This window comes from Ailuropoda melanoleuca, chromosome 16, assembly GCF_002007445.2.
Source record: "Ailuropoda melanoleuca isolate Jingjing chromosome 16, ASM200744v2, whole genome shotgun sequence".
Classification (NCBI taxonomy): domain Eukaryota; kingdom Metazoa; phylum Chordata; class Mammalia; order Carnivora; family Ursidae; genus Ailuropoda; species Ailuropoda melanoleuca.
In genome coordinates this window covers 66,602,852-66,626,917 of record NC_048233.1, presented here as the reverse complement: position 1 = coordinate 66,626,917, position 24,066 = coordinate 66,602,852, and the positions used below count along the sequence as shown (strand labels likewise).

Sequence of the window (24,066 nt, the reverse complement as noted above, 5' to 3'; positions counted from 1 at the left end):
TAAAATCTTTAAAAACAAACAAACTACTGATTTTCAAATTCTACATTTTCAAAAGGCTTGCAATTTACTTCCAATATCCAGAAACAAATGGTCTCAGCTGATATTAGGGTAAATGATACCTATTAATCACTATTCTGTTGCCCTTTATTCTAAGGGACACCAAATTTATTTTGTATTTCCCTCAAGAAATATACATTACTTCATTTTTTCAAATGTTGCACTTAACAGTATTACCACAATAATCACAATACGCGCTCTTTTCCAAATTTTAAAATTTTATTTCAAATACTTAAACATAAAGTTAACAATAACCATTATATTAATAAGAAGTAAACATATTAAAATATAAAAGTAAGTCTTGAAACACATACTTTGTTTAATTTGAAAACATTTGACATGGAAACACAGGTCACCTGGATCAAATAAATTCCACTGCATCCTGGCACCTGAACTTTCCCTAAAACACACAAAAAGAAGGCTCTTGGGAGCCATTAAACAAACTTTATGATTACTTGTTAAGAAAACAAAGTGAAGTGCAGTTCTGCACAAAAATCTTACGAAAATGATTTCCGAGGTATATTTATGTAGATTAGTATAGTTAAAGAGAAAAAAATAGAACAAAATATCCACCCTTACTTAAAGTCTCTTAACATTAAAAGAATGGACCATCTCTCATACAAAAACCAAAGACACATATGTATCTGCGCTCAAAAATCACTTGCATCACATGATGATTCCTTCACCCAGACACCACTGGTGCTTACAAACCCTGCCTCCTGGTTGTGTGGAATTTGAATTCATTTGATGTAACGTGAGACCTACGTACTCAACCAACAAAATCTTTATCTTCATCTATATTTTGTGAAAACAAATGGAGGCAAAACTAAATTCCAGCTCACCTAGAAGGAAAAGACATCTTTTCTCCTGCTCTTGCTTCTCAGTGCATGTTTACGAATCCCAAAGCACTTTTTGACCTCCCCTGGACCACTCCTCTGTTTTCATCAGCCACTATCCCTGGTCCCTGCAGTGTGCCTCCATGGGTTGGCAAGAAAACTTGTAGAATCAGGTTTCACAGGAGGAAAATGCATTGCCCTTCTGAAGTCCCAGTCTGTACTCCAAAAAAAAAAAAAAAATGCTCCATTCAGTGTGGTGAATTTCCCTTGAGTATGTGACCGCATTTACAACGGGCATTATCAAAAATACAACTCGAGAATAAAACCAGGCCTTGGATATCACAATCTCAACAATGTGGGCTAACACAACCATAGGCAGCATTTCTACGTCCTGAAATGTCTGCGGCCAGATGTTCCTGGGGCTTATCAGAATGGGATCTGATTAAGAGATTATTGGGAAGGTTGTGTTATAAATCATGCTGTTCGTCACATGCATTCAAAATCATTCCTACAATGCTAGAAAAGGAGAATTTAATATTGGAAAGTATTTTCAGTGCCACCAATCAAGTAACAGAGTAGAAATGGGGGGGGAATTCTACAAATAGCCAGCACCAGCATGCTTTCAGAAATGAATGATTACATGAATTTAGCTGTTTATTAGTGCAGAAGCATGCTGTAAGGACTAAATGAGAGAAAGCGAAGGGGTGGCACAGAAGCCCATTAGTTGGCAAAATACAAAACTCTACATTTTCAAGAAAAAATACAATTAAAATGCGTATATATTTTTGACAACTAAATTACAAATGTCTTTGTAATTTCTATATATGTTGTATATAAAAAGCAAGGAAAATGTCTATATTTTTTAATGGAAAATATGGGGCTCAATCCCTGCAAAAGCACCAAATGAGTATCATTTAGGATAATGTCACTGACACACGTTTGACAACTAAATTACACAGCTCTTTGATATACTGTGTATGAACAGTGGCAATTATGGCCAATAAAATCAAAGAAAGAAAAAAAACTAATCAACACTAACATATCATTATGACTCACTAGCATATAAAATCCCACGCCTGCTCTAAATTGCCAGCAATTGGCAATTCCCAAATTCCTAAGGATAAAGACAATAGTTTCCAAATAACCAGAGCCATCAGAGATTTTGGGAGGCTCTTGGTAGCTTTACCATTACTTTCTTCTATCAAAGGGCCCAAAACACAGTAATGACTTATAAAATCCACCCACCCCTGCTCCCAAGAATTATAAACTGCAGTCATTGGTTTGGGATCCTAAACAAATTATGATACTGCCTTATAAAAGAAAAGAGATGGTGGTTAACATTTTTTTGGTAGAAAGAATATGGAATTTGGAGACAAAAGGCCTGAGTTTGAATTCCAGATTAGACATTTATTATCACTGTAACTTTGGGCAGATTGTATAACCCTCCATCAAGCTGGAATAGTAACAACGCCTACCCTCACAGAGTTGTTGTGAGGCAACAAAAACGAGGCAAAATGAATGCAAAAATATTTAGAAATGGGGAAAAAAAAAACCACTCTACAAATGTTAACTCTTCCTCTGCACTATGAACAGGCTTCGTCTAAACTTAGCAGGTGCAAAAAGTACAAAGGTATCCTGCTACAAAAATCTGAATACACTGAGGGGCGCCTGGGTGGCTCAGTCATTAAGCATCTGCCTTTGGCTCAGGGCATGATCCCAGATCCGTGGGACTGAGCCCCGCATCAGCCTGCTTCTTCCTCTTCCACTCCCCCTGCTTGTGTTCCCTCTCTCACTGGCTGTCTCTCTCTCTCTGTCAAATAAATAAATAAAATCTTAAAAAAAAAAGAATGGCTTTAAAAAAATAATCTGAATACAATGAAAGTAAACTGATCTTAACAGAAAGAGTAACACATTGCAGAGGGAAAGACTCCATGAAATCTGGATTTAGCGAAAATGACCCAGGTTTCATATGGAGAAAATCTGGCAGAAAGTTTCAGTATGACATTAAATCTGTTTTTACACAGTGAATAAACCCAGATCTTAAAAGCCTCTGTGGCTTCAAGATTAGAAAAGCATTGGAGACGCTAAATTCATTGAAATTAAAAAGTGAAAATAAAAATCATACTTGGCTACTGATAGCTAAGTAAAAATGTATTATCAGAAGACTTAATAATAACTGTAGATAGCAGTTTTATTCTTCCAACTTTATTACTGAAAAATTCATAGTCACAGATGACCTCCTAACCTCTTAAGGTCACTCCACGGTGACATCACTGAAACCCAGAAGAGGGCTGATTTTCCAAAATTTTCCTGGATGTAGGGGATTTCTGCATAAATGTACCAAATAAGAAAATGCATTGAGAGCACTCTGTGAAGGTCATCATTCCATACAAGTGTGTAAGATGTTATTATTCGAGAAATCTGAAAAGCTTTTAAAGATTTTTGGATCTTGTGGCATAAGCCCAGATCTGTGAAATTTACAAAATAAAAATATTCTACAGAAATGATATAAAAAACATGTATATCTCAATATAAAGAATAAAAAATTGAAGGGCTGGGGGATGGAAACCATGAGACAAATTCCTCTCCAGGCTTCCCGGGCTGCTCTTGGACAACCTTGGCTTTGATTTTTCATGTCACTCAGTCACACACAATGTACATCTTTGTTCATCTCTGGTCCCCTGCAGTTACTCCTGTTCTGAGTTAGTGAGCCTTCAAATAACTGATTTCTCCTGTTGCTTTTCTGAGCTCCCTAAACGGCTCCAGCAATCAGCTCATCAGTTATCCATTACTGACATGGATTCAGATCCGCTGGCCTCTCCCATCTAGCGCTGCTTGGGGGGCGAAACCCCACACTCAGGAGTGAAGGGAGCGAGGAGGCCTCAGTGCAACCCAGAGGAAAACTAATTTGCAAAACCAACTCAAAAGCGGCTGCCCTCCTTAGAATTCCATCGAATCTTGAGTTTCCGGAGAGTCCTCTAGGCCTAACTGGTCCCCTACGCCTGACTGCGAGCTTAAGGTAAACCCAGAGTTTTTATACGCATTATGAGCATTCATGAACTTCTGCAGGTATTTGGAGGTATAGAGCCAGTGGTGTTTTAAGACATCCTCCATCTCATAGCATTTGGACTGCCTGGCATTCATTTTTCGGAAGCGCCTGAATAGTTTGTTGCCAGACTCATTTCCCTCACTCGCCCACGCCCCAATGGAGCCATCTCTCTCAATAATTTCAGGGACGTGTGCCAGGGTTTTGTGAAAATAATTGGTGATTTTGCCCTCGTATCTATACTTGAACTTGGTAGAGAGGAGCTCAGCAAAACGCTGCGAATTGAAGCTATACTGGCAGAGGGATTCTGGGCACTCTTTCGCAGGACATGACGATCGCCATACAGGCTTCATCTTCAGGTAAAGGTCCATCAGCTCTCTCAGAGCTTCGTGCCTCTCCTCAGAGGGAATTAATTCACAGACTGCTTCAACCGTCTCTTTGGTCATGAGCTTCCTGGCAAAGTTGCCATTCATCCTCATGATCGGCTTAAGGTTCATCTTCTTCCTGAGATGCTTGTCCAACGTAGCCTGCCATCTTTTCCTTTCCTCTTTGGAGGCATTGGGATTCTTATACACCTCCCCTATCTCTAGCTGGAAAATCTTGTAGAACTCGGCCGCATTGCCAATGTCACAGTGGAGTGCGTCTATGGAAGGGACTGTCTCGATGAAAGGTTTCGATGAGACCCCTTTCACCCGATCCCGCAGTTCGTCCACAGACTCGTGGTATGGGTTGGAACGCCAGACCTCATAGCGCTCCAGGTTCTCAGAGTGGCTTCTGGTGATGGAGTGGAAGACAAGATTTTGTGAGGCTTCCAAGCGGGTGGCATCACAAAGGGTACAAATGTATACTGAGCCAGAAGCCTCGAGGCCTTCGACTTCCCGGACGAGTTTCTCATCATAGCCAGTGCCCCTGAAGATGAACTTGAAAGTCCGAAGGATGCCTCCCATCTCAAGCATTAATTGGCTGCTCTTCATGGCCTCCCTCTCAGCAATGAGAGGGCTCAGGATGGCCGTCAGGGTCTCGTGGTCAGACTCATCTGCCAGCATGAGACACAGAGGCTTACAACACAGTTCAGAGTTAGGTTTGACTTCTTCGAACACCTTCACGTTTTCTGAGCCACGTGCTATGGTAATTTTCATGACCGTGAACGAAAACCGAACTGCCTTTTCTGGAACTGCTGGCCCGCTGCCGTGCTTCTCGCTCACATCTCCCATTCCGTCGCAAGACTCCTTCACCACGACTGTGAAGGGGCCATTCAGGTAGTCATCAAGGTCTTGGGCTCTCATGCCTTCCAGGATGTCTTCTTCCATGTCCATCAGAGCAGACACCAAAGCCGAGTCGTAGCGGAACCGCTTCGCAATGGTGTCCACGGGGTAATCGTCCACAGAGGAGGACAGCCCAGACAGGCCATCAATAATGCCCACGTCAGTGCTGGAGGACACATTTTTCAGAGGGGGCTGCCACTCAAAGGGGTGGTAGCCTGGCAAGAGGACCTTCTCGGCATTCCGAAGCGCATGCAAAGGCTGGAAAATCTGCCTCCCGGTGATGGCTTTCACAGTCCTGTACATCTTGTGGTACTGGCTGCAGCTGAGGAAGGTGTTGACACGGATGGCCAAGCAAACCGCTGGCTGCAGCCCAGAGCCCCGCCCCTGCATGATGGCCTCCAGCTCATCCGCTTGTCTGTGCTCATTCCTCGCCCTCAGCGCCAGCAGGAACAAGGTCAGACACACAGCTTTCACATCTCCACCTTCTTCTTTGTCAGCGAAAGCCTTGACTTGCAGCTTGAGCTCCCTAAGGCGGTGCTTCTGAGCCCTCCGGGTCAACGAGAGGAGATGCTGGCGGGGCCGACCCCCTTTGTTAATATGCACAAAAGTCTCTTTGGATTCCTTGTGGCTCGAGACGTGGCGATTATATTTTTCCAAGCTGACCTCCTCATTGCACTCTTTGGCTGGACATTTCACCATCAGGGAATTCAAGATGCTCAGAAAGGACTTCACTGGACTCTCCAGGTCAGTAGGGAAGCAGGGATACTGGCAACAGGGACAATAGCTACCCATGACTTTGAGGCATCTGAGAATGCAGATCCTGCAAAATACGTGCTTACAGGTGGTCTCCACAGGGTCAGCCAGAATGTGTTCACAAATCTGGCAGGAGATGGATTTCACAAAGTGTGCTGGGAAGTCCACTGCAAGAAGGGTGGTACTAAGATGTATATTACCACAGCTGGAAATCTTCTTCATCGCTTCTTTGGTGCTAATCCTGGCCTGAGTTCTTCTCTTGTGCCGACGGGCTCTTCTCGCTCGGTCAACCACGGTTTTGAGTTTTTTGCTGAGCTGCACGTTTGGCTGATGACTCTTCCTCTTGCGTCCCTGGTGGGCAGTGTGGCAAATGTCACAGGAGGGTGTGTGGGGGTGCCACTCCATGGTTGCATTCCTTGGGAAGTAAACCTCACATGGGGCACTGCTAAACTTCCTGTACATGATGCTCCAGCAGTTATGGCAGAACTCGGTGGGGTGCATGGAGTCCACATCTGCTTTCACATCGATCCGGAAGACCTTGGCAATAAGGTCTGGCCAGGAAGTGGCTCTCTTTTCCTTCTTCCGTAAAAGGACTTGGGTTTTACCATCAACAGGCCCGTGGACTGGATATCTCCTATTGTGCCCATCAGTTTTAAAAGAATTCCCACAGATACGGCAGAGATGTCGAAGGTTGGCTTGGTGGATTGCTTTGTCTCTTGTTTTCCCATCATCATGGGATTTCTTCAGAAACTTAGGGTGAGCTTTTAATGCCGGTTGACTCAGAGCTGGCTTCTGACCATCAGCCTGGTCTGGGACTGCTGGAGATTGCTCCAGAGAGGGTTTTCCCTCAGAGGAAACTTTCTTTTCTACTTGAGCTTCTTCGGGTGCCTTTTCAAAAGATCGCACCCTGAATAGTTTAAATTTCCATTCTGAAAATTTAATATGTGGGTGCTGAATTTCATCTGGGGCAGAAGTGAGTCCCAGGGTGGATGGCAAAGAGACAGCCATGCTGGCTGAGATCCCTGAGAACAATGAAAAAAAAGTCAGATTAAGAAAAAAATTCAATATCCCACTGATGCATCGTGGAAGGAATACAAATTAATACATTCAATTATTCATTCATTCGTTGATCCAAAAAGTTACTTATTAAATCTCCTATTTTAATATACTCCGTTAGGTGCTGAGCATATAGCAGAGAACAGTCATTCCCTGCTTTGACCGTGTACACAGTCATCTATACCAACATGCACCACAATGGTTCATTTTATGTACTTATGTATGACCTTACTTTCTTTCCACCAAAACCTTAAGGTCTTTGAGGACAGAATCTTTGAGTGATTCATTTCTATCTCTCCAACATTCCTAGTACACATTAGGGCTGAATAGTAATTTGCTGAGTAAATCCAAGGAAAAAGTGGCTAGTAAAACCACAGAAAAGTCATATTTTCTGCATTGTATTAGCCTCATTGCACTAGCTGGACAATATATTTCCAGCTTTTTAAAGCAGTCTCCCGGGAGCTTGGCTGTTTATTTCTTACAAGCGGGTCATAAAGGGATGATAAAGCTACAAACCCAAAGAAACTAATTACTCACCACTTGAAAGGATGAAGTGAATTTTGAGGCTTTATGAATGCTAACTAATAATAAGTATCATGGATAGTAATTATGCTTACAATTTTAATTAGTGAACACTGCTGTAAATTACAAGGCTGTGTCTACATTAGAAACAAAACACCACAGAGCTCTCTAAACCTGCAACAAACCGTGTTATGAACATACAAAGATTCCAAAGGACTTTTAAGATGAAAAATTCGAGTAGTTTCAGATAAAAATCACACAGGCCATCCTGGAAGTCATTACTGGACAATGATCATTAGCCTTATAGTCTGTAATAAGAAGAGGTAGGAGTAATATTTTTCTTCTGATAAAAAGTATTAGCAATTGCATAGGCCAGGAAACCCTACCAATCTGGGTAGTGAGGCAGAAAAAAAATCTGCAAATGCCATTGGGGTCCTCTCCAGATCCAATTAGCCCAATATTTTCAAAATTCCTTAGCACACATCACTGGAAAAACAGCAACTGTGTTTCAACCCATTATCTAGCTTTCCCAAATTTGCCAGGGTTAACACTCTTGACCCACAAATTATGTCAAGCAAACTTTTCCCCCCTCTATTACTTAACTAACCATATTGGGGCACCTGGGTGGCACAGTCAGTTGGGCATCCGACTCTTGGTTTTGGTTCAGGTCATGATCTCAGGGTCCTGGGATCGAGCCCCACATCAGGCTTTGTGCTCAGCCGGGAGTCTGCTTGAGATTCTCTCTCTCCCTCTGCCCCTCCCCCCATGTTCTCTCTTTAAATAAATAAATAAATAAATAAATAAAATCTTTTAAAAAAATTAACTAACCAGCTTGATGATATTTTTACACAGTCATGTGGTCATGGAGAATAATCCTCAGATGAATAGCTGGGGTGGGGTGGGGTTAGCGGGGAAGGAGAAACAAGGGCCAATTCTGACTACTGCTACCAAAGTTTCTTTTTGAGTCATCCCTGTAAACTACTGAAGTTTGTTCCATCTTGCATCCTCTAGGCTTCAGAGGCTGATGTTCTTCGTGAAAACTAAAAGCCAATTTCCAAAGCATGGTTAAAAAGGAAAGCCTGTTCCATTGTTCTGTATGCAGGACTGTGTGAGATCTAAACAATTTCAACCTTCTCAAAGGTCTCATTAACATCAAAATTATTTCAACTGCCGCCTAGAAAACACCTCAACATTGCTTAGGGTTCAGTTATGTTCCTAAATTTTGTCCTGCGTCAGGTGTGAAGGCCTCCCGGGTCTCCCCTGCCCCATTGGCTGGAACTCCTTCCCAAATGCCTTTTCATTCCATTAGATTTTTCCTACCCAGTCTTTTTCTAACATGCTTGTTCTCTGGACTTCCAAGATAATATTTTGAGTTTTTATTTTTAAACACTGCATCACCATCTCTGGAGCTAAATAATGAACTTCCACAATGAGTAAATCAACCACAGGCATGTTGGAGGGATCTCTAGAACTATCTCCCCTTCCTACCCACTACCCTCTTGACTCCCACTGGCTTGAAATGTTATGTCAGAATCTGCCAAAATGCGTTTATTTAAATACTCCCAGAGAAAGCATACCATCACCAACCAATTATGAGCCACTGACGTCCAAATTAAATGTATTTGTTGTTTTGTTTTCAACACAACTGCTAAAACTTTATCCAAACTAGAAGCAAGAAGGGGGTAGAAGGGATGCATTATTCTTCTTGCTTCGAGGGGAATATACACCAAGATGCTAATCGTGGTTATCTGTGGATGCTATAGATGTTTTATTTTTTTAAAAAAGATTTTATTTTCAAGTAATCTCTACACCCAACATGGGGCTTGAACTCACAACCCCAAGATCAAGTGTCACATGCTCTACCAACTGAGCCAGCCAGGCACCCCAACTATAGATGTTTTATATTTTTCATCCTTACCTATGATTTCTACTTTTTCTGAAATAAACATGTATTACGTTTAGAAGATAAAACTTTTAATAATTAGATCTAATGAGGCATATTTTATCTATCTGGTTAACAAAGATTAAAAATATTATTACTCAGCATTAATGAAGGTATGGGGAAATGCAAGTATCTTCATACATTGCATGATGAGTATAAATTGGTATAATATCTCTAGTGAACAATTTAGCAATGTCTTTTAAAAGTTTAACTATATCTTATCTTTGGTGCAATCAACTTGCTTTTAGGAAGTTATTCTACAGAAACATTCCCACAGGTTATTTCTTGTGTGGAAATAAACATCCCATAGGCTATTCCCACAGTGAATATTTCATATAGAGAGACTGAGACATAGAAAGAGATTTGTTTTTAAAAAATTGTTTGTTACTTTAAAAAAACAGGAAATAGCATAAGTTATCACCAATAGAGCATTATTATATAAACTATGGTCCAGATATACAATGGAAAACAACACAGACATTTAACATCTCCATACGCATTAATGCATATGTGTGATTTCTATATGCATCAATGATGCAGAAAGATACCCACATGACAAAGCAGAAGACAGGACAACAATAGCTAAGAGGATTCCATTTATGCACACTTGCTCACACCTAGAATTACACACATTCTGAGAGGATACACACTAAAATCTTAATAATGTTTACTTTCCAGAAATAGAATTAACCCTAGTGAGAAGGTCTCTTTAAATTTCCTGTTTTATTCATTCTTACATCATTTTAATTTTTCGCCACAAACGTATTATTTTTTAATTTTGTGATCAATCTACTTTAAGGAAAAAATGTTTTAAAGACTATATTTATATATATCCATTGTCACTTTTCTTTATTTCTTCTTTAATCCCCCCTCTCACCTTCCCACAAGTTTTAAGACCTGGCTAAGCCTCAAATCTGATCAGCAACCTCATTTTTCTTTTCTGGTAAATGTGTAGAAAGAGAACGAAAATATAGACCTATAGAGAGCATGAAGTGGAGATTATGTAAGCATTATCGTGTGGTCATTGTGTGACTCTCAGGAATCTTACAAATGCCTGATCTCTCTTCTAACAAAAGGTCTCAGCAGCAGACCAGCCTCACTTGCCGCCTCAGCCCTGTTCCCATGAGGCACTGCCATCTCAGTGCGGCCATCACCTGCCATCACAGCTGCGGGGTCTTTGTCAACACAGAGCACGGACTCATTTGCACAAACCAGGCTAGGATGGCTTGGCCCGGGGAGAAGCTACAGTTTGGTGAGTGCATGACTAGTTACTTCAGGAGGCTGAGCCACAAGCAGGAACACCTCCCACTCCCAGCCCAGCCCCCACCCTACACACACCTGCATCCTAGCACTTGACCCACAATCTCCCCTTCTTCACACCTTCCACTTGGTCTGTATACAATGTCCAAGTGACCACTGCGTGCCCAAGTGTAATCCCTCGTTGTCGCACCTATCCCACTCGTGCATCCATCCATTTACTCCATTAATACTATTCTCTGCTTTCTGCCAAACACCATCATCAAAAAATTGACAGCATCAGCAGCCTTTCTATAAGTCTCAGGCATCCACAAAATGACCCTAAGATGCTTTCCCTTCCTCCGGGCAACTTCTTGCTTGAACTACTTCAGAAAGAGAAGGGCACTGCTGCAAACCCTGGTCCAGAATCCCAGTTCAAGAACATAATCTCTGTGTAGGGTCTCTACAGTGGCAATTCTCAAAATCACTATGTATCAGAATTACTGGGGAGCTTGTGTTTAAAAAAAATAACGCAGTTCATCCGGTTCCAAAGATTCTGGATCAGTTTATCTAGGTTGGAGTCCAGAAACTGCATTTGGTAAACATTTCAGGGATCCTGCTATGAGTAGCCCATGGTTACACTTTGAGAAAAGCCGGTGTCCTACCTACTCCAATAGAGTTCAGGAAATTGCTGGCAATACCTGGGAATACCTGGGAAACTACATTTCCTCCCACCCTGGAATTCGTTTGCTGATTTATTTATCATGCCTAGACAAGCACAGCATTTCTTCCCAAGAGTCACACCTTTCCCTCTGATAATTTATTTCCTCATTCATTCGAAAAGCACTCCTTAAAGGTTTCCTCTGCCCACAATATTCATTTACAGCAATTTGGATATCTGTATCTTCTCTATGAACCTACACTGTCTTCCTAAACTTAGCTTCTTACTCCTTTCCAATTTTTATACATTAGAAAGAAAAATCAAATTGTTGTCAGCCTCCTTAGATCCCTCCCCTCATTCTCTGCAAGGAAAAAAAGCCCAAGTCCTTCTGATTAGAAACATAAAAATGTAATAAATATTGCGGCTCAGGGCATGAAAGTTACGAGTGTTACCTTGCTCAGCAGGGCTGCCTGGCCAAAGTGTTGGGATGTCTGTAATTCGGTTGGTATTACTTGCTAAGCAAAGAGAAGGCAAAGTGTGTTCTCTTCCCCCTCTTTGCTCTCTGGTCCCTCGGAGCAGACTGCTGCATTATTTATCAGCTCCCACTGTCCTTCCCAGCCTCCCCCACCACAGAGGGCTAACCACACAAGCTAGCAGCCAATCAGAGGCCAGGAGCCCCCAGCTCCAGCTGGCACCTGGCTCTTCAGGAAGCTTAGCCAGGGGACCTGAGTGTCACGGGTGCATGCTGGAGCATTGCCAGACCTGCCAGCTCACTCCCCAAGACTGTTTGGGGTGGAAATGAACTTGTCAACATAAGCTCTGGCTTCTACTAAAAGGTTCTATAGCTCTGTGCCTCAGTTTCCTCATCTGTAAGATAGAAATGCTAGTAGCATATACCTCAGAGTCAGTGAGATTATGCAGTGAGAGTTATCACAGGAAAATACGAGGAATGGTGTCGGCCCTTAGCAGATACTCTTCAAATAACTAACACATTTTTATTATTATTTTGAAATAGTATCCAAACCCGTTCCAGATTCCTCCTACCTGGTCAATTCTCAGTCAGGGAAGGTTGTGCTCCTTGCAACAGCACTGGGTTTAAACATGACTAGTGTTTTGAAGTCAACAGGCCTGGATCTGAATCTTGCCTCAGGTCTTCAATATATTACTTAAATTTGGGGAGCCAAAAACTCCTCATCTACAAAATTGGATTGATCATTTGAGCCCCGAGCAATAGGTCAGGCTTCTAAGTGCTTTACGTATTATTTAATCGTCCCAACAAGCTATACATTTGACATTATTATCTCTAAAGAGAAGCAATACAAGTTTAGAGCAATGGAGAACCTATCCGTAGTGACACAGCCACTAACTGGTCGATGTGGGCTCCTTAACCACTCCACTCCACTGTAAAAGAATATTGAAAGCCAATTTGTGGTCGTAGTGGGAGATGACTCAAGAGTATACTTCTGTATACTTAGTACCATCTCTGTTTCAAACCCCATTCATATTTCTTAGGACACCTTGATCCCCAAAGTACCTCTCTGTCCAGCTGATACGTGAAGGATCCTCTATATTGTCATTTGATTCTTAGCAAAAACTGTCAGAGGCAGGTGCAAGGATTCCTCTGTGCTGTGCTGCCCTCATAAGACACTCTTCTATCTCCACTATTTTGCACTTGGGCCTATCTAACTGCATAACTAGTCCTGGGTCCAGCTCCTGCTCACTAAGCTAAAGACAGAACAGAAGCCATTGCAATCACATTAGGAGAGATGGCCTGTGGCTTCTAGACACTTCAGTGTGTGTGCCCAAGGGGATAGACCCATCACCTGAGGTTCATACGACACTGTGGGACCCGGCAGCTGGGAGCCGAAAACTTCCTAAAGATGGTGTCCGTGTTCAGATCAGCAGGAAGTAGGGCCTCCAGGATGGGTAGGCTTTATGGCCTTGAAGTCCTCCTTATCCGGTGGGGTCAGGTAGAGAGGAAGCACAACACGGTGGACATGGGAGAAGATGCCCTTCTCATTCATCCTCCCATACTCCAAAACCCTGCATCTTCACTGGGCTCATAGAAAGAGAAAGGGCCAGGTGTTCTTGCTTCACCTTGAAGGAAACAGGAAATATCTCACAGAATTAGAAAAAGGAGCAAATCCCAGCTTCCAAGGATAGGGCCGACTTCAGTTCTAAAGACTCACCTAGAAGTTAAATGAAACTAAGGTGGCCACCATCCCACTTTCCGGGAACTTTCCTGAGATTAGACCTGAAAGGCCAAGCAAACAGGGTCAGTGGGTCACCCTTCATGCCCAAATCAGAGGTGGAAAATTTCACTAAACTCAAAAATGCATAAATGGAATCCTTTTCAATTTTTCTTAAGGAAGTTAGATGTTCACAGAGACTCATCAAAGAATATACACCAGGCCAGAGGGGCCAGGGGCAGAGGTCCAGCTAGCCAGAGAGCTTTGTCTTTTTTTTTTTTTTTACCATATTTATCATAGATTTTTATATCATCTAATTCTCTATCAGTCATGTGTTACCTTTAAAATAGAAAAAAAAGAACCATGAAATTTACAGATAAGTAAAAGTACTATTAATGAATTTTAAATGAGGCAAAATAAAATACTGGGTGCATATGAAGATATACTCTTCTAATATTTTTTTTATAAAAGTCTAGATTTGTATATATCAGATTCTTCAAGGGCAGGATTTCCAATATTTCCTTGTTCTTCCCCATGACACCCGGGGCCTTTTTCCCATCCACGTTGAAAACGTGTCACTGTCACCTGTCCTCTGCCGAGAATTAAGACCTCCAGTGGATTATCAGGAAAAACAAGCTGAGCCATGAATTCTTGTCCCTTTTCCTGGCTACGAAAATTCTACCCACCATTCTTGCTCCAGATCTTTCCCACGTGACAAACCCCACCTGGAGCAAACTTGGACTTCCATCATAAAACAGCAAAGTCAGAGCTGCCTAGGATGACACGTTGTTCCAAGCAAATTAAAAATAAAACACTGTTGACAGATCTTGGCCAAATTTAGCAGGAGGAAAAGCATGAAAAGGCCAAACTGGCGTTTGGACGATTCGATGCCAGTTTCCAGCCTTGAGCGCAGCACTCCCAGCTGAGCGATTAGCTGTGGTTAATCCTGAAGTGTCCACAGGCCCTGCACTGGCCTGGCTCCCTATGGGCATGCGCACCCGGCCGGCTGTCCCTTCTCTCCCCAGCCTCTCCATCCGAGCCCCCAACTCTGCTTAGCAAGTTGCCTACACTGATTCCCCTTGGCTCTCTGCAGGCCTTTTTAAGAGAACTTTTCAAATCCAATTTCTTCCCAAACAGCCATGAGCTCCAGTTGCTGATATCAATCAGTATCTACTCCTGCAGCCGCGGTCTGAGTGTGTGAACATGGTATTTTGCGCTCTTATCATAATCCAGCAGATGCTATTTACTGACATCGTGATTACATACATAAGCTTGTATCTATGTATCTCCAGCTTGCAAAACTCCTGCCTCCTAACATCACCGACTCGAATGCCAGAGCTAAAAGGGAACTTGGAGGTTATCTGACCCAATGAACACACCTTATAGGTGAGAGACAGACCCCCAAGGACAGTGTCCTGCTCAATGTCACAGGAGGGAATTAGTAGCAGAAATAGCATTACAAAGCAGGTCTCTAGGATCCCAGGACAAGATTCTTCCCACTATGCTGGAAAGGGAGCATCCCTCCCTCTCCCGTCCCCATGCCATCTGGCTTCCCTTAGCCTGGAAAGGAACTTGAGTTGGCAAAGAAGCAGAACCTTAATAGGTCACTGCTAGAGGAAAGCCTTCAGTGATCACGCGAACTTGCCCCAGCACTGGGAGTGGAGAGCCGGCCACTCTACGTGCTCTTTCCTCCCCCACTTCCCCAGTCTTGAAATTGCTTTCTAATTAACTCAATGTGGATTATCCCTGTTAGTAAATTTTCTAATGCGTTATTAATTGCTCTAAACGTCAGCTGCAGCTTATTCTCTACAAATTCAGGAGAGCCGCAGCGGGCTTCCTGATGTTAGCGAGGCTGTTTCTAAACAGATACTGCCATCCTGTGGGCGAAAGAACCTCTCAGGAAAAGCCATTCATGAGACTAAAGTCTCTTGAAGTTGGATCCGTGAACTGGTTTCAGGGGTCATTAAGTTTGGTTCTCCTCTCTCCACCCCTTATCCCAGCTTCTGTCCTCCCTAACCTTCCCCTCTGCCATCACCTACCTCTGTAGGAATCCCCCATAATTCCTACAGACGAGGAAACAATGCCAAAAGCGTAGGCGATCAAAGCAACTTGCTCAAGACCCCACACCTAGTTAACTGCAGCCTTCCGCTGAAGCCAAGGGTCCAACGTGAAACTCGCCAAGGCTAACCGGCCTCAGAAAATATGTAACAAATACCTTCTCCTCACTCCTCAAGCAAGTGAAGACGTGAAGACTGTGTCCTCAGGAGGGAGTCTGAGAAACTGAGAAGTGATGTCCAGTGTTTAGGACTCTACTAGACATCCTTTCTAATTTGCAGGCATCCATCCCATCTTCAAGCCCCAAATATAGGACGTTGTTTCTTTCCTCCTTGGCCTATTTAGCTGTAAGGGTCTAAGAAATAGTTCACACATCAATGTAGGATGAATTTGATCAAAATTTCTTAAAGCTAGAATTCAGGTTTGTGGAATGAGCTTTCTCAGCCTAGAGTAAACATAATAGCCTGAAATGAGTCCTTGCAGGACATCAAAAGACAATTTTACAAAAAGCCACACTGGGCAACAAAAAGCTCTACAATTTGGGGGTTCCCAAAATTTCACAATAATTTTTGGAGGGTGAGAAAAAGATACTCTTAAACAAAGGGACTTTAACTGCAATTTAATTTAATTTAACTGTGTTTCTGTCTAATAGTTACTATGTGGCTTGATTTTTGATATAATGAAAACAATTTCTGTGTTTTTAATAAATGTTAAATAAAAACTATGTTCTTTTCAATTTATGAATAGTGGTTCTAGAGACGGAAAGGTAGAATCAACTCTTAATTATTTCTGTGCAAAAAATCTGTCATTGAATTGCCTGTAATATGTTTCCAAAAAAATAGTTTATAATTTACTATGTGATTTAAATGTTTATCTTGTTATACATTTTTCCTGGGACATCCCTCCCACTCAAACAAAGAGCACAATTTCCAAATGCAAGTAAAATCCCATTTTGGCATTATCACTATAGAAAAGGGAAATGTTTGTATCTTTATTTCCACATCTAGGGATGGCTATTAGTAGTAAGAACTTACTTCATTATGTAAGTTTCTGTAAAGACCAATCTGGATTCTACTTTTTCCTGTCTTCATGTCAATCTTTAAAAATGACTTTGTTGGGGCGCCTGGGTAGCACAGTCGTTGAGCGTCTGCCTTCGGCTCAGGGCGTGATGCCAGAGTTCCAGGATTAAGTCCCACATCGGGCTCCTCCGCTGGGAGCCTGCTTCTTCCTCTCCCACTCCCCTGCTGTGTTCCCTCTCTTGCTGGCTGTCTCTCTGTCACATAAATAAAATAAAATCTTTTAAAAAAAAGTGACTTTGCTTTGTGACAAGGGGGGGGGACCAGCTGAGTTGAGCTTTAGATGAGATTTGCTGTCCTTTATACTTCTGGCAAAAAAGAATATACCATCATTCTCCTCCAACCTCCCTTAACATTTCCTATCTCTTTCGATACCCCTCACCCTCCCCAAAAAATCACCAACCTTAATAAAAACCCATGATTATCTTTCACTAGCATGGATTACATATATTTACCAAAAAAAAAAAAATGATCTTAGGAACATGACATCATGAAGCATTCTCAGATCTCCTAAGTCTTTTTGGACTCCTCTGTTTCTCGTCACCGACAAACCATTATATAGAAACTCCGTGTAAGATCCCAGGAATCAACTCCAGGTTCAATGGCCTTTGGGCAACCTGGACGCATGACTCCCTTTCTCCAACAAAGCTATTTCTCCTTGGCGACAATCAGTAACAGTAACGATAGTGTTAAAATAATTTGTGGTTTATACCTGTTGCTGAAGGTAAGTGTTACGGACTGACTTGTGCCTCCCAAAATTCACATGATGAAATCGTAACTCCCTGTACCTCAAAATGTGACTGTATTTAGAGAGAGAGACTTTAAAGAGATGATTAAGATAAAATGAAGTCGTTGGGGTGGGCCCTAATCCAATCTGACTGATGTCCTTTCAAGAAGAAATGAGGACACATCTAGAGATGCACAAGCACAGAAGACAACATGAGGACATAAAGAGAAGGTGGCCATCAACAAGCCAAAGAAACTAAACTTGAAACATCTTAGTCTCTGACCTCTAGCCTCCATCTTAGTCTCTGACCTCTAGCCTCCTTAGTCTCCAGACCTGTGAGAAAATAAATTTCTGTTGTTTAAGCCACCCACTCTGTATTTGGTTATGGAAGCCCAAGCTGGATCCCAAGTGTGGATCAAGTCTTTCATCCTGGACACTTCCCTTATCCACCTACCAGGGAGAGGAAGCTCTTTAGATGGTCAAGTCTGAGGATACATTAGGCCTCAGTCTTCATGAGCAAATATGGTTATCATGGCCATTATTATCTGTATGGTGTTGGGCTGTGGTGCAGGGTACTACAGACTTTGGACTGACACAAACTTGAGTTTAAATTCAAGACCCAACTCTTGCACGCTATGTTATCTTGGACACATTTCTTAACCTCTCTGACTCTATTTCTTTATTTGAAAATGGGAGTAATAGTAGTTTCTGGTGGGGTCCCTGTGTGGCTCAGTTGGTTAAGCATCTGCCTTTGGCTCAGGTCATGATCTCAGGGTCCTTGTATTGCGTCCACATGTGGCTCTCTGGTCGGCAGGGAGTCTGCTTCTCCCTCTCACTCTCTGTCTATTCTCGTTCTCTCTCTCTCAAATAAATATTATTTTTAAAAAATAGTAGTACCCGGTAGTATTCTTAGGAGAATTAAATGGGCTAATACATGTAGGAGGCTTAGCACTCAGCTAAACACAAAGTTGCCTGAAGAACTCCCCATCTTCCCCCAAAACCCTCTCTCCTGATGGTCTTTTTCATCTTCTTTAAAGACAACTAACTCCCTAGTTCAAGGTAAACTCCTAAAGTTGTCCTTCATTTATCTTTCTCTAAATCCTCACATCCAATCAGTCAACAAATTCTGGTCCTACTAAATTACAAGTCAGATCTTTTTACTTCTCTGATCAATACCCTGCTGTAGTTCCCCATTTTGGTTAGAGTCAAAGTTGAAGACTTCACAAGGACAAACAAAGAGTATTACTTCTTCCACCCACTTACTACCGCCACACTGACCCTTGTGCTGGTCCTTAAAAAGTCCATATATCCTTCTGCTTGCTATCCTCTCTGCCTGAAATATTCCATTAGACACTGCCGTATTAGACAGGGCTCTCCAGAGAAACACAACCAATAAGAGACAGCTCTAGTCTAGTGATCTAGGAGAGGAATTTATTATGAGGAAGTAGCTCATATGATTATGGAGGCTGAGCAGTCCCATGATCTGCTATTTGTAAGCTAGGACCCAGGCCAGTTAGTGGTGCAAGACCCAGGCTAAGGGCAGAAGACTGACGTCCCAGCTGGAACAGTCAGGCAGAGAGAGAGAGAGAGAGAATTCTCCCTTCCTCCACCTTTTTGATCTATTTAGGCCCTCAATAGATGATGATGCCCATCCACACTGTAGAGGACAAACTGCTTCACTCAGTCTACTGATTCAAACACTAATATTGTCCAGAAACATCCTCACAGACACAGCTAGAAATAGTGGTTAGCCAAATATCTGAGCACCTTGGATCCAGTCAAGTTGACACATAAAAGTAACCATCACAGCTGCCTCTGGCTTCTAAGAACATGCAGTCTGATGTGGAATTAAAATAAACAAATCTAGAGTAGTTGGTAGGGTGGAGAGAGATAATGAGATTATGAATCAAGAGTCAAGAGAAGTGAGATATATTTTCTGCTCTGTCACTATGTAGCTGTGTGACCTTGAACCATTCATATAACCACACAGGAGTGACATCTTCTGTTTAGCCTTTTGTAAAAATGGGTAACACCTACTTTCTAGAATGCTTATGAGGATTAAATAGAGGAAAATGCCTGGCTCAGAGTCTGATGCTATATAGGCATTTAATAACCATTAGGGGCTATATGGGTGTACTGGAGGAATATCCACCCCCTAAAAAACCTGAATAAATTTGTTTTCTTAGAGTTATTCTATAAAATCAATCCACGACAAATCAGAACAAAGATGTGAAAAGTCATATCAAGAGGAGAAAATACAGTAGTTTCCAGGCTGAACAAAACCTGAGGACAGATATTAAAATACGAAAAGAATTTATTAACCAAAGTGAGGTGGTTGGTCATTATTATGAGCTAAGTTGTGTCACCTCAAAATTCATATGTTGAATTCCTAATGCCTAGTACCTCAGAATGTGACTGTATTTGGAAAAAGAGTCTTTAAAGAGATAATTAAATTAAAATAAGATCATAATCCAAATGCACTGGTGTCCTTATCAGAAAAGATGAGGACACAGACACACACAGAAGAAAGCCCGTGTGAAGGCACAGGGAGAAGACGACCATGTACCACACAAGGAGAGAGCGAACCAGACTCAGAAGAAATCAACCCTGCTGACACCTTGATCTTAGACTTCAAGCTTCTAAAATTGTGAGACAATAAATTCTGGTGTTTAAGCCACTCAGCCCATAGTGCTTAGTTACGGTAGCACTAGAAAATTAATACAGTCATCAACGGAAACTTAGAAAGTTGAAGTCAGAAAGACCTACAGATATACACATATATTCACCAAACAAAGAGGGCTATCAACTCCCAAAATGCCAGCTTCCTATCACTGGGGTGTGTGTAGCTTGAAGAACACCTCAAGCTATCATTGCCTAAAATCATTACCCTTTTGAATCATCCCACTAAATCCTTTTGGTCTGGTTGGATTTTCAGCAAGCAACATTCTGACTATAATTTGATTTGCTATAAGAAAGTTGATGTCAGTTCTTTTCTGTCTGTCCAACTGAGGCCAGCCCCTCCCTCACTTACAGTGACTCTACCATGGTGGTCAGTCTCACAGCCTTGCCTTTCTCGCTGAGCCAAGGGCAACTCCAATCAAATTTCCCATGCTCTTAGATACAGTGACTGGCCAGAGTAAGTTACATGACCCTCACAGGCAGAGTCTTTCTGGGAGATTGGTATGAACAATTGAGAGAGAAGGATCACCCTCCTCTCTCCAAGGTTGTGGACTCAAAGGATTTCATAAGTTGGTAGCTACTAAGGCCATCATGTTACCTTATGACAAAATCTATATGGGAATGAAATCCAAGTGGGCAGGAGAAGGAGAGAAGCAGTAAGAAAGAACTGATGGTATCATTTAAACTCTTTTTTTTTTTTTAAAGATTTTATTTTATTTTTTCGACAGAGATAGAGACAGCCAGCGAGAGAGGGAACACAAGCAGGGGGAGTGGGAGAGGAAGAAGCAGGCCCATAGCGAAGGAGCCTGATGTGGGGCTCGATCCCATAACGCCAGGATCACGCCCTGAGCCGAAGGCAGACGCTTAACCGCTGTGCCACCCAGGCGCCCCTAAACTCTTGGATCCAACTATTCCCAAAAGGAGCTTCAACCTCATGGGCTTGTCCATTATAAAAGCCAAGAGATTCCATTTTCTCCTTAAGCTAGGTTGATTTGGATTTCTGTCCCACAAAACCATAACGAGTCCTGAATAACATATGTGCAGATCTTTTCTTCTGCCATTGTGAATCTTCTAAGAAACCATCGCTTCCTGGAAATCTGGGATAACATCATAAGCTTAATTTAATGAGTGAAATGTTTGAAACTTTAGAGCCTGTCTTAATATTGGGGGGCAACACAAAAATTGCAAACTTTCCTGAGTTATAAGAGCCAATAGTTCCTTTCTTAATTTTTGTTTTTGATTAACTGGGTCAAATTTGGGTTTCTGATTAAAGCAAGCAGCTGACTATCTTTTGGTCAGGTGTACAATTATTAATCAGACAGCCAAAGAGACTATTTTTTTTAAAGTCGTTTTTTTTAAAAAAACTAACTAAAAAGCTGCTCATTGCAGCACGTTCTTTAAATGAACATTAAAAATAGAGTAAATGTCCCTTAGCAGAAAAGCAGAGACTGGAAGAAATACAAACAGTCCAGTGTTCATGGATAGCAATCTGGCAATTATTGTCAAAATTACTTATGCACTATAGTAGTCCGCATGGGCTGCCATAACAAATACCACAGACTGGGTGGCATAAACAACAGAAACGTATTTTCTCATGGTTCTCAAGACTGGAAATCCAAGGTCAAGGGTTGTAGTAGGGTTGGTTTTTGGCAAGGCTGGTTTCCTTGGTTTGAAGATGGCTGCCTTCTTGCTGTGTCTTCACATGGTCCTTTCTCTCTGTGTGTGAATTCTGGTGTATCTTCCTCTTCTTATAAGGACATCAGTTCTACTGGATTAGAACTTCATCCTTATGACGTCGTTTATCCTTAATTACCTCTTTAAACGCACTATCTCCAAATATAGTCACATTGAGGATTTGAGCTTCAAGATGAATTTGGGGACAACACAAGTCAGTCCATAACATGCACCAATACTTTGACCTAGAAATTCCACATCTACTAATTATCCTAGGGATATTCAAATATTCTTGAACGCAATCAAAATGATATATGTGCAAAATACATTCAGACCTGTTTGCAATAATAAAACACTGAGAACAAGTAACATTGTCACTGGTTAAATGAATTCTAATCCATCTTTTCTTTTCTTTTTTTTTTTTAAGATTTTATTTATTTATTCGACAGAGATAGAGACAGCCAGTGAGAGAGGGAACACAAGCAGGGGGAGTGGGAGAGGAAGAAGCAGGCTCATAGCGGAGGAGCCTGATGTGGGGCTCGATCCCATAACGCCGGGATCACGCCCTGAGCTGAAGGCAGACGCTTAACCGCTGTGCCACCCAAGCGCCCCCTAATCCATCTTTTCAATGGAATATAATGAACACACAAAAAGGAAAAAAGAAACTGTATTTACATGGAACAATCTCTAAGAGTTCTTGTTAGTGGGGAAAAAGCAGGAAACAGAATGATGTACACGCCTTTGTACAGCTAAAAAGAGGGGAAATATGTGCAAACATATTTTGCTTATACATGCATCACATATCTCTGGAAAGTTGGGCAAGAAAGTAGTAACACTGGCTGCCTTCAGAAAGGGGAACTATACTGGAGAAAAGCTTCTAGATTCTTCTAGTAACTTTTAAATTTTGGAAGGTTCTAGGGAAGAGCTGAGGAATTGGTTCCCTGCTTCTTCCAATCGCCAGAGCAGCATTCCTTGCATTCCACTGGAGTGGCCATATCAATCTAATCTCCACCCTCAGTGATCACACTGCCTTCTCCTCTTCAGCCTGTGTTAAACATCTCTCTACCTCTCTCTTAAAGGACATCTATGATTGCATTGAGGGGCCATCTGGATAATCCAGGATAATCTCCTCACCTCAAAATCCCTCACTTACTCACATCTATAAAATTTTTACTATGTTAAGTAACGTTTACAGGTTCCAAGGATTAGGACCCAATAACTGTGGGAGACACCATTCAGCCTACTGCGACTCCCCTGAAGAAATGGCTAAAGAAAGTTTACTGGTTTATTAATTGTGGCAAATATACTAATGTGATAGAGGAAATTAGGTGGAGGATATATGAGAATTATCTGTACTAGTTTCTCAATTTTTCTATAAATTTGAAATTGTTTTTTTTTAAAAATCTATTAAAGGGGTGCCTGGGGTTCAGTCGGTTAAGCATCCCACTCTTGGTTTTGGCTCAGGTCGTAATCTCAGTGGGTCATGGGATCCAGCCCCGTGTGGGGTTCTGCACTCAGCGGGAAGTCTGCTTGAAGATTCTCTCCCTCTGCCCCTCCTCCTACTCTCTATCTCTAAAATAAATAAATAAATATTTTAAAAAGCCTATTTAAAAAAACTAAACATGCAACTACCATATGACCCAAGAGTTGCACTCCTGAGGATTTAGCGCAGAGAAACAAAAACTATGTTCACCCAAAAACTTGTACACACGTGTTCACAGCAGCTTCATTTGCAATAGCCAAAAACTAGAAATAACCCAGATGTCCTTTAACAAGTGACTAGCTAAACAAATTGTGATCAATACTGTAGTACTCAGCAATGAAAAGGAACCGACTAGTGGTACACAGTTTGCATGAATCTCCAGAGATTATGCTGAGCAAAAAAAAAAAAAAAAAAAGCTAATTCAAANAAAACTTTACATACTGTATGATCCCATTTATGTAACATTCCTGAAATAACAAAATTTTAGAAATGGAGAACAGGTTAGTGGTGGCCAAGGGTTAAGGGGGGAGTGGGGGTGGGAAGGAAGTGAGTATGGCTATGAAGGGGCAATACATGGAATCTTTATTATTTCTTACAACTCCATGTAAATCTGTAACTTCAAAATAAGTTTAATTTTTTTTAATGATATTGAGTAAGAAATGTTTTCTAAATCTTAAGGGAAAAAAGCAAAGTATTTTATTTAAGTTCAAAAGTGAAGAGGAAAACATTTTGAAAGCCTATGTGTGTGTGTATATATATGTATATATGTATATGTATATATATACACATATATTTGAACGCCTATGTAT

The 24,066-nt window shown here is 41.6% G+C and overlaps 1 protein-coding gene across 1 annotated transcript; it reads right to left on the bottom strand.

Moving 5' to 3' along the window:
- Positions 1-363: 363 nt before the first annotated feature.
- Positions 364-11,917, bottom strand: RAG1 (recombination activating 1). Its single transcript, XM_002926498.4, has 2 exons — positions 11,827-11,917; positions 364-6,979 (listed from the first exon to the last, which is right to left on the bottom strand). Exon 2 carries the CDS (start codon positions 6,963-6,965, stop codon positions 3,834-3,836), a length of 3,132 nt encoding a protein of 1,043 aa, XP_002926544.1. The 5' UTR covers positions 6,966-6,979; positions 11,827-11,917; the 3' UTR covers positions 364-3,833.
- Between the last annotated feature and the right edge of the window lie 12,149 nt (positions 11,918-24,066).

Excerpts from the sequence above, each read along its gene's own strand:
- RAG1 (XM_002926498.4), bottom strand. The coding sequence starts at position 6,965 with ATGGCTGTCTCTTTGCCATCCACCCTGGGACTCACTTCTGCCCCAGAT.